The sequence below is a fragment of the Channa argus genome, chromosome 22 (genome assembly GCF_033026475.1).
Source record: "Channa argus isolate prfri chromosome 22, Channa argus male v1.0, whole genome shotgun sequence".
Lineage (NCBI taxonomy): Eukaryota > Metazoa > Chordata > Actinopteri > Anabantiformes > Channidae > Channa > Channa argus.
Genome location: NC_090218.1, coordinates 13,845,421 through 13,857,050, shown reverse-complemented (window position 1 = coordinate 13,857,050; position 11,630 = coordinate 13,845,421). Strand labels below are relative to the sequence as shown.

At 38.1% G+C, this 11,630-nt stretch overlaps 1 protein-coding gene across 3 annotated transcripts; it reads right to left on the bottom strand.

Annotated features, from left to right (window-relative positions):
• Window positions 1-1,081: 1,081 nt before the first annotated feature.
• Window positions 1,082-8,488, bottom strand: mat2b (methionine adenosyltransferase 2 non-catalytic beta subunit methionine). Of its 3 annotated transcripts, none has more exons than XM_067491659.1 (7): window positions 8,340-8,488; window positions 6,843-7,040; window positions 3,967-4,081; window positions 3,732-3,884; window positions 3,449-3,639; window positions 3,243-3,404; window positions 1,082-1,829 (listed from the first exon to the last, which is right to left on the bottom strand). In XM_067491659.1, the coding sequence occupies exons 1-7, from the start codon at window positions 8,367-8,369 to the stop codon at window positions 1,656-1,658; spliced, it is 1,023 nt and encodes a 340-aa protein (XP_067347760.1). In that variant the 5' UTR covers window positions 8,370-8,488; the 3' UTR covers window positions 1,082-1,655. The 3 variants fall into 3 exon arrangements, with proteins under 3 accessions (XP_067347760.1, XP_067347759.1, XP_067347762.1); XM_067491658.1 differs by lacking the exon at window positions 8,340-8,488 and adding an exon at window positions 7,823-8,264; XM_067491661.1 differs by lacking the exon at window positions 8,340-8,488 and adding an exon at window positions 7,823-8,253 and having other exon boundaries at window positions 3,243-3,356.
• Between the last annotated feature and the right edge of the window lie 3,142 nt (window positions 8,489-11,630).

Sequence of the window (11,630 nt, the reverse complement as noted above, 5' to 3'; positions counted from 1 at the left end):
TAAGAATTTGGGCACGTTACAACCTGGGGAACTGAAAGAAATATGGTGTTGAGCTGGCTGGATATGTTGATGGCCAGCGCATTCAATTTTGCCGCTCGTTCTCATTAGATTTAGCTTGGTCTAAGTGCTACCTTACAAACTGACAACTGACTGTAGCTGCGGACACAAACTTACCAAAGTCAAGTCTTCAGAGGCTCCGATGGTTAACATTACTGCGGCTGCTTTCTTCTGTGGTAACATTAGTAACAAGTGAAACTGCGCCACAGTCACGTCTTTGTCCAAGAGCAGTTCATTAGCCAAATATTGTTAATCCATCCCAGGTACGTCCTCGTTTGGTTTAATATTATTAACCCATGCTTGATGTGCGTGTCCGGCTTAAAGTCTGCGTTGCAGAGTAGCAAAAGCAAGTGAGCTTCCTTCTGCTGTGTCATCAGTCTGATTGTTAGGCTACTTACTCGTTTAACTTACAATTAGAGCTTGCCAATAAGAGGCAGGGTAGGGGCGGGTCATACCAGCTGCAGCTGGGGTCCCCCCTTGACAAGGATTGACAGATTGTAGTGTAATTTGATTTTGGACACCAAAAGATCGTCGTCTCAAGTAATTTACAATGTAAATCGAGAGGGGACGCTGTTTGGCTGCACATTTGAATAAAGACACTAGAAAACCATGGCAATTTGACATGCAGCTGATTTAGCTTTCATTCAGTTTTAATTAAAATTATTTAAACTACATTGCAGATCGAACTGCAACTTTTATTGTTAAATTCTCAGTTGTATAATACATTTTGAAATTGCATGACTAAACTAAATATTGAATTGCCCATTGAAATATAAATTACCATTTCAATTATGAGCCCCATACGCTTCCTTATGACACACCTTATTTCCAGTGCAACTGTTTTACAAAATAACTTTATAAGGTCTAATGCCTACATACCTAATAAATACAGGGAAAGACATAGATAAATTAAAAACAAGAAAGACCCAAACATGTTTGCTGAAGGATCAGGATGAGGGTAAGAACTAACATCAATGACTTTATATTAATCAGACATATTGTAAAGGAAATCTCTGAGATCAGATTAATTGAACAGCCAGTTTAATGTTCAGCCAACATCAAACACAGAAAAAGCACAGTACAATCACAGTAGAAACACAGCAGGGTCACATTTCCTTTTTAGACTTTTAAACAGTGTCCTGAAACAAGCAGCCAACAATTCTAACACACAACTTTTATTTAATTTTAGTTTCAAACTGCAAGACATATATTTAGACTGATTGTTGGTCTGATTCACATCACAAATAACTTCAATAATTTAAATTTCCTGGAAGTGGTAAAAATAAAAAAAGGAATGACAGGATTTAGTATGGACTTCAGGGTGCAGGTTTAATACTGTATTCATTAAGGTACATTGTTTATTTAACAGTTGGTTCCAGTTTGTTCACACTAACAAATTAAAGTCACTGTTTACAGAAATATAGAACCAGCAGGTTATTATGATATCATGAGAACCTGAATTATAAAACCTGCATACGCAACTCAGGGTAGAAGAATACATTTATATTGTAAATACCTATTAAATATGTCTGTCTCTGTCTCAGAAGAACATGGTCTATCTCCACCTATCTACCTAGCTGCACCCATTTGTCTCTCGTTCAGTGAAAGACAGTCTGTCTCCAGCGTTTGTCTGGTGTAAAAGGCCATAGGCAGTCAGTGATGGCTACAGTGAATGGTCTCGGTTCTACACCCAGGTTCTGCAGCTCCAGACGAGAACAGTTTAACTGTGCGTTGACAGGTCGAGGAGCTGCAGCCACAGGCTGCTCCGTCAACTGTAGGAGAAACAAAATGTAAAGTACTATAGATACTTTAGTCATTGCCTTCTACTACATAACCTGGAGAACAGGAGTAGTATTAGTAAAGTAAATCCTATCAATAGTACAAACAACTGCAAATATTGCATCCATGACCAGCTGGTTTGTGAGCTGCAGAGAAACAGGAGTATTTATAGAATAAATTATATTTAATCTGAAATTTTAGAAACAGAAATACTTGTTAATACCAATATTTGAGAAGACATAAAAACCAGTGTCTGCTGTAAATTTAATTTGGCACCTTCATTACAACAATAATGCTAAAATACACTGCACTCGTAAGAGTGGTGAATACATCATGGTTTGGGAACCAGACATAAACCACAACACATACAGCATAGGGCCTGGAGATAAAACAACTCAAGGTTAGGTGGTAGATTTGAACCAAATCATTGGTTTAAATCCCTAACCCTAACCGTCCCATCCCCAGCTGTGCAGTGCCAGTACAAACCCGGTAGAAATTGGGGAGGGTTGTGTCGGGAAGGGCATCCGGCGTAATTAAATTAATTGTTTTTAACTTTTTTCTTCAGACAATTGGCAGTAACATACATTCCTACTCTGTCAACAGCTCTTAAAAATGCTATGAACATGAACCACTGGAAGATTAACACATAGTTTGCTGAAATAAGGCTGTTCACCTCCTCAGTAATGAACTCCGACACCAGGTGCTCACTGTCAGACACCTGGCTATATGACATGAGATGACTGCAGTGTCACCTAACAGAGAACTACATTCAGACATCCAGATCAAATATATGATTTACATTATATTTAACAAATACCTCAAATCTAAATGAGGACTTAGTAGGAGATAGAAGGGTTCCTTAAAACTGTATACCAAGAACTATTACAGTTCATATTTCTTGTAGTATGGAGACAAGTGAAAGGGGAAACTTCCACCTATAGTTCTAAGGACTATCAAAAACATGCCAAGGATTGGGACTGTTTCAGTAAGAAAAGGTACAGGGAATTTATCAAGTGTTAAAATTATTATCATTTGCACTGCTGTTTTACTGCTGTTTTATATATTTTAAAGATAAAGAAAACAAAGTACCAACAGTGTTGAGATTTTTTTTTTTTGTCTTTTCTCAGCTTTGTGGTTAAAGTTTAACATTTATTAACAATAATGGAACATTTTTTAAACATCTGGATTGGCTGAAAAATTACATCAGTTCATATTATAAGGAAACAAACATCATACATTTACAGTAGAGGTGGTTGTAATATGCTGGTAAAAATATCAAATACTGTACAGATTAATTAGTACCGATCGCAGAATGAATAAAACAATTGTTGCTGCTGATGAAAAAATGTTCACATTACTGGTTAAGAGAGAGTACTGTACAGATTCAAGTACTGACTGACACTTACAGGAATGAGGTGGTTGGATGGCAGGTTGAAGGCCTGAGCTATGGCAACTGCCATCTCATATTTGGTCATCTGCTCTTTACCCGAGAAATGAAAGATTCCTTTAATAGACGGATCCTGCGAAACAGAAAGGTGGGCAAACAGCCAGGAGAAGAAAAACAGGTGCTGAAACAGGCAGTTTCTCTCTGACAGTTATCTAAGTCTCTTACCTGTCTCGCTCTTTCTGCAAGCTTCCTGCAGACAGTAGCAACGTCCCGGGCATCTGTGGGGAACCTCTGCTGGCAGTGATCCAGGGTGCAGCTCTCTGATGCCTCTACCTTTACCCACAGTGAAGTCACTGCACTCTCCATCACTGACTCTACCTCCCCAAATAGCACGGGCACTCGCAGCACCACCGCACCTACGGATAGGTGGAAAGAATGACAGATACATCAAGAGTGTCCACATGTCTTCCTCTCTCTCTGACAGATAGGTTGACAGACAAACAGATACCTGGACAATGTCTCAGTGTCTCCCTCTCTCCCTCTAGTTTACTGCGACCGTAAACGTTTAGAGGGTTGGGGCTGTCGTCTTCTCCATACGGGGGATTCCTCCCATCAAACACGTAGTCAGTGCTGATGTAAATCAACAGAGCTCCACACACAGCTGTTAGAGACACTTCATGATAATCATACACGATACATACATGTATCAGATATGAACATGAGAACAGCACATAAACACCGACCTGCCTCCTTGGCAAGCATGCTCGTGGCATGTACATTGAGGTTAACAGCTGCTTCTGTGTATCGCTCCACGACATCTGGACGTCTCTCAGCAGCACAGTGAACAATCACATCCGGCTGAGAAAGAGACACATTCAGACATCCATCACCTCAGATAAAACGAGACCTCAACTAAAACCAGAAGCGAAAACATTCCATCGACCTTAGGAATCAGGACCTGTGTTTGTGTTCATCCCCAGACCTGTTACCAAGTCAAGGTGCCCAGGAGGATATTTATCATGTTTCCAAACCATCTTAATTTATTGCAGGAGCCTCATTTATAAAACTGTGCATAGAATACTAATAAAATGCTTTCGAAGTACAAAACACAGACAATGAGATAAAACTTAAGGATTGAACTGAGGCTATGGCAATTAGCCATTTCATACAAAGCAACGTAGTATATATGTGGTTTCTTCTCAATGCTCTTTGATCTAATTTTTTAAGTTTATTTGAAGTGAAGCACAACTTGTTTTATGTCAAAATGTGGAGATCATTGATTAGAGTGGCATTATTCATGCAGGATTCACTTAGCTTCTCCTTCAAAACGACCCAACCTGGCATTTCCCATCCAAATTATTTAATGTGAACAAATTAACAGACTGGTTTACAGCCTGTGAGTGACTCACTTGTTAATACTAAATATCCTGCTTATATTGTCTGCACATCTTTATTAGTCCACTCAAATATGCTCAAGTTCATATCAAACACTTCATACCAGGTAAAGTGAAATATTGTCTGTTATAGGTATGCATGTCTGAAAAAAGGGGAAATACAATTTCTCTCATCACTTATAACTATATAAGAAGCTACAAACATACAACTAACTAATCAGCCCAAACTGTCTAACTAGAACAGGAGATACACTGAACAAGTATGTACTGACTGAAACTTGTGTGTTTGCCTCAAAGTTAGCTGATCACTGTCTTCCTCTCTAAACCTTTTCATACTCTTACCACACATGTAACTTTCCTCCATAACCTCGGGTCTCTTAATCCTGAGCAATTGTCTTCCCTGTGCTCTACAAGCCTACACCCACCACAGGTCCTTTGCATATATATATATATTATATATATATATGCAACCACAAGGGGCCACAAGCCAAGTCTTCTTGTGCCAGTCCCAGATCTACAGGGTGCCGGTGGAAATTAGGCTACTGTTGGTCGAAGAAGGACAGGAGGAAGGTGTGTATGTAGGCAGAGAGAGAAGAGGAAAGCCAAGAGTGTAGGACTGACAGTAGGGACTTTTAATGTTGGGACTATGACAGGGAAGGCTAGAGAGTTGGTTAACATGATGCAGAGAACGAAGGTGTATTATCGTGTGTCCAGGACACCCGGTGAAAAGGCAGCAAGGCTCGAAGCTTAGGAGCAGGGTTCAAGTTGTTTTATGGGTCGGATAGGAAGAGAAATGGAGTAGAAATGAGAAATGTTTATGAGGAATGTTCTAGAAGTGAAAAGAGTATCAGATAGGTTGATGAGTCTGAAGCTGGAAATTGAAGGTGTGATGTTCAATGTTAGTGGTTATGCACAGGTAGGATGTGAGTTAGAAGAGAAGGGGAAATTCTGGAGTGAGTTAAATGAAGTGATGCAGAACATCCCCAGAGGTAAGCAAGTGGTGATTGGTGCAGATTTAATGGACATGTCGGTAAAGGGTGGTGACAAAGGTGATGAGAATGTGGTGGGAAGTTTGGTCTCTGGGACAGTAACGCAGAAGGACAGATGGTGGTAGATTTTGCAAAGACGATGTAAATGACTGTAGTAAACACTTTCTTCTTGAAACAGACAGGAACATAGAGTGACATATAAGAGTGGAGGTAGAAGCACTCAGGTGGACTACATCTTGTGTCGACAATTTTATCTGAAAGAGATAAGTGACTGCAAAGTATTGGTAAAGGAGAGTGCAGCCACACAACTCAGGATGGTGGTGTGTAAAATAACATTGGAGGCAAGGAAGATGAAGAAGACTCAGGCAGAGCAGAGGACGAAGCAGTGGAAGTTGAAAAAGGAAGAATGTCGTGTACTTTTCAGGGAGGAGCTGAGAGAGAAAACAGTCTGAGAAAACAGACAAACAAATAAAAACACTATTACATTTACAGCAGTTAATTTATGGGACAGTAACATTAAAAATAATTATTTTATATATATATATATATATATATATATATATATATATATATATATATAATGAAATATATTAATTCATATTATTGGGTTTTTATTTGTTATTTTTACTTTATTTATCTATTAAGATGGCATATTTTCTGTGAATTAAAAAAAAAAAATTCACCTGAGAAGATTGATTTCTCAATACTTGACATCTAGACACTGTAATGAAAACTACTGTATCTATGTAGTGTTTGATGTTAGTCTTTTATTATTCATATAATCAGGTTGACATCCATTTATATTTTTCCAGCCGTCAGTAAAGGGAAATCTTTCAAAACAAAAATTAATTGTGTTTATTAAGCGCATGTATCGCTTAGTGACACACAAATTACAACCTACTAGATGCATAGTATCACATTAAACTGTTTGGTGTACAGCTCCTATTCTAAAATACCCTATTCTGTGTTAGCTTTAACTGCCTTTGTGTGTTTTTGGGTTGTGCAGCTAAACTGCTGCATCCACTTCATGTCAAAGAAAGCTTCGTACTCCCAAAAAGATTGTGCTGTGACTGTACAACACAACCATAAAAAGAATAAAAGTACAATATGAAACAATGGATGTTTATCTATTGTCACATGATATAGGTATACATCATATACTACACAGTGTGTAGTACAATATATAATCCTGCACTCTAGTTCTGTCCTCAGCCTTCATTACATGAGCATCATTACCTGATACTCATGCAGTAGTCCTCTGACAGCATCCTCGTCTGTGAGGTCACAGCGGAGGAGGCGGGGCCTGGCTCTCCGGTACCCAGTTCCAATGACAGACCAACCGATGCTCAGAAACTCTGCGCACACTGCTCGACCCAGGAGTCCTGTTGCCCCTGTGACAAGGACCCTTGGACCCCCTGGGACCACCTCCTCCTCCTGAAGAAAACATCCATACAACAGTAACTATAATATCAGGGCTATAGTAAGTGATGCACGTCAAGCAGCTAGAGCTAAGCAGGGCAGGAAATTACTTAATTACAATTACTTAGTTACCTTGTTGTTCAATGAGGAACTTATTTAAATCATTTACCTGCATCTTTATGGGTTTTACTTTTATCTTTATGCAGCAAATGCCTTAATTACCTTCAGAAACAAGGATAGTGCAAAAGCAAGATGTCACTTCTTGTAGCCATATTGCCGTATTTGTTTTCAGGAAGAAGGGCATCTCACATCTTTTCAGGCCTAAACCAAAATATTTCTGAATCTAAATCCCCAGAACAGTCTATGACAATTCAGGATTTGGGTGCATATTATTAAATGGATAAAGATTTAGAGTCGCCATGTTGAGAATGGAATATACGCAGGAGGCACAACCTGGTTCAGGTTTCAAATTCAGATCTAACACCTAAATTGGTACTTTTTTCTGTATTATAAGGTTATGGTTAGGTTTGGTTTGTGCAGCATAAACTCATTTTGATGCTTCCAGGTGAGATTCTGAGGTAAAAATTCACCTGTTGTTGAGAAACTCAACAGGAACTGAACAAAGACTAGTCCTGATTGTGTGAGTGTGTGTGTGTGTGAGTGTGAGTGTGAGTGAGAGCGAGAGACAGTGAGATAGGTGGGGGGGTGGGTGTTTAAAAACTTTCCAAGACACCCTCCTTTGCCCTTTGCGGCTAACTGCCTTAGCATCGCTAGTTTGTTTACAGGCAAGTGTTTACCTGAACCAGCTGTACGCGGCCAGGGCTGAATGTGATCCTAAGTTCTGCAGCTCCGCAACTCATATCTGCTCCAATCAAATCTCGACGATTCAGTTATTAGTTTAGTTACTGACAAGTATCGATCTCTGTCTTTGCTGTTCTGATGCGCACTTTCTACTTCTGTCTTCCTTTTCCGGTCTGATCAACTGTTTGCCGTAAAGCAGCTGTCGCGGTGATGCAGAATGTTAGCATGGGAGCTAACAGAAGAAACGGAATTAAAATTATAATAACTAAGATTTGTTTGAAACAAACTTAAAGACGATGAACCTGGTCAAAATAGTTCGTGACCTGGTTTAACACAAAGGCGGATTTTATCACGACCGATTGTTTAATTGAAACTAATTTGGGTTTAATAAAAAACTTGCTTATTTTATACACTTGACAAAACTCGAACTGAAGGAAAACCTAAACAAATCTGAACCTGGGTTAACTAATACACTGATTCTATCAGAACACTATAGAGCGACTACAGATTTACCTTAGAAACTCTGAGCCCCAAACCTGGCATCTGATCCAGGACAACCACACAGACAGGCAGATTATAAACCAGCAGAGTGCAATCCAGTGGAATCCAAAAGCGGCTGCTGCTTTGTTTGCGTCTTCTTTTTTTCCTTCTGCCACTTCTACTAACTGCGCGCTACCTGTTGGTTGGAGGTGGAGCTGCAGCTCTAACATGCTCATGCCTTTTCCCTGCATTATTGCTTTTCCTTGTTCTTTCCTTTGTAACTTGTTTCTTTTGAGTAAAGCGAAAGTAAAGTATGTCATATACATCTATAAATCTCTTTTTAAAAAGTTTTCTTATTTTTTAATATTAAAAAATATAAATTAAAATTAAACAATTTCTTTACAGCTGCCAACTCCCTCTCCCATAAAAGAATGTGTAATAACAAAAAAAAAAAAGAAAACACAATCAATCACTCTGGAAACTTTACAAGTTTCATTTATATACAAGGTAAATAACAAAAGGCCCAAAAATGAGCCTCATGGGACCCAAGATGTTATTTTCAATGTTTTTGAGGAATAGTTATATGACAGAACATGTTTTAACCTAACAGTATGCAATCCCTCTTATACCGCATCTCTCTAACTTTTCTAGTGACAATCATGTTTTTTCTTTAAATGTTTTTCTTTAAGATCAATAAATAGCGCCAACATAATCTACATTCATTTGTTAAATGGTAGGCTGCACTTAAATAGCACTTTACTACCTTTTTGGTACAATGCTTCTTATTCACCCATTCACACACACACACAAACACAGAGATGGCTACACAGCTGGCCTACACTTACCGTCTTGTGACAGGAGGAGCTGTGAATTGAACCAACAACCGTAGGATCAATTTTTGTAAAATCAAGTACTGCTTGTGAAGTTGATGTATTTTGTTAAGAAATCCATACTGGTCATCTCAAATATTATTCTTGTTTATAAATTTGTTTGCCACATAGTCAATCGCGTTGTTATGTGTCGTGTTGGCATGGGATCGTCTGTGCTGAAGACAACATTGGATTCACAGCAGTTACCTGCTTTTCTCTAACTCTGTACCGTGAGTAGTCTGTGAATATTGTAAATACGCTAATTTTAAGTACTCTGAAATTGATCATACATGCTATGAGTTTGCTTTTGTTTTCCTTATTCAGTTAGTCAGAACAAGATGTTTTGTGTTAACTGCTTGATACAAGATTCCACAAAGTAGAACGAACTTAACTGAGTAGGGTTGTGGGGAAAAACTATGTTGGATTTGTGTTATGAACTGAAAAGTATGGATTGTCATTTTTCCACAGTTTTTCTTGAAGAATGTGATGCATTATTTTTTTGTTATTTGTATAATCTTTGTTTTATTGTTTTGTGGGTTACCCTTTTTCAGGTTTCAGAAAAATGGCACTTTTGAGAGATGTGTTAATGATTCAGTTCCGGGTGAGTATGAGATCCAGGTTGTTGCCAGCTTTGTAGGTCGGGTGAGTGGAGACCAGTCTCAGGTCAAATGTATTTAGAAGAGCAAACTTGTCAGCCATCTGAGGTCTGTCCAGGTTGTGTGTTCAGATCTGCCAAGATGATGAGAGGACTCCAATTGAGCTTTTCTATGTTTTGCACTTAGGTGAGGCTTTCACCCAGCCACTCTTTCAGACAAAGTTATTTTTAGTCCTTGTTCACCTGTGTTACCAAGGTTATTTTTCGATGATTGCCCCGTTCGGTCGGGCCACCAGCTCTTCAAAGAGTTCTGGTTGTGCAAAAGTAATTCTCTTTGAGAATTTTGGTGTCCACTGTACTCTAGGGAACCTGGACTGCAGAAAAAGTTTTTGGATCTTTCCCTAGATATATGCCTAGAAGTAATCCTGTTTCCAAACTCAGTTGTTCACAGACTTCAGGGCCAGTGGTTCAATCCCTGGTTCTGGCTATGTGTCAAAGAGTTCTTGGGCAAGACACTGAACCCCAAGTTTCTCTATGCACCTTGCATGGCAGCATGTGTATGGGAATTATTATTGTTAGTGAACAAGACAAGATATTCAGTTACGACAATGGAATGTCATTTACAAATAGGACTACAACTTATGAAGTAATGGAAATGTTGAGGATTTAACAGAGGCAGTTGAAAATTATAGATTTTCTATGGGTATTTTGATTGATCTACAGAAGGGTTTTGACACAACTGATCACAATAAATTACTGAGAAAGTTGACTATTATGGAATTAGAGGCACTCCTCATTTTTGGTTACAACGTTATTTAGAAAGCAGAAAACAATATTTGTGGGGTACCACAGGGTTCAGAGATTGATCCAAAATTTCAATTTCCAAAAATGTTTTAGTTGTTTTCAGTTGTTTTAAAATCTGTAATATTTGCTGAACTTTTGTTTGCTGTAAAGAAATATTTTTTTTGGTGTAGAGAAGGGACTTTAAAATGTTGTTTTGATGCAAATAAACTGTTCCACAAAATAAAGAAAACTAAATGTATGGTTTTTGGAAAAAAATAAAAAGAGATAGGTATATATGATATGTAATGATAAAATTGAAAGAGTTTTTGAGATTTAGTTCCTTAGGGTACTGGTGGATGATAAATTAACATGGAGACAACATATTGACAATATAAAAGGTAAAATATCAAAATCTATAGAAAGTTTATATAAATTCAAGGATATACTAAATTAGAAATGCTTGTATATTATTTATAGTTCACTTATTCTTCCTTATACACTACTCGCAAAAAGATCATGCTACAGTGATATTATATTATTAAAGTAGGGCATTTAAGTAGAAGCATGCAATGGTCATTTCTTCATCTCAAACACTTTTATGAAACAAAAGCTAACAACATTGTTGGTTGGGCATACCACAACAAAAAATGTCAATGGGTTAATACCTTGTCAATTGGTAGTTGTCATCTTGGTCTCATGATGTCAGAGTATATGAACAACATGATGAGAGAAGACTATTTAAATACAAATTGTCATTGAACCAGAACATTTAGGGGTCAATTATGATCAATTAATTTTGCTGTTAATCACCTTGTTAGAGAATAGCCTGCTATGCAATAAGTACTGAAACATTTAACAGATGGACATTTGCATTCAAAGTTTTAAAGAAGGTCAGATTTAGTTCACCTGTAAAGGTTATAATCCATTTTCTGTGCATTTTAAAATGTCACCCGAAAGACAAATATTCCTAACTTTTTGTGAATAGTGTATATTGTAATTGGGCAGTAGTTAGCACTGCCACCTCACAGCTAGAAGGTTGCTGGTTTGTGCCCTGGCTGGCTGTAGCGTTTCTGCATG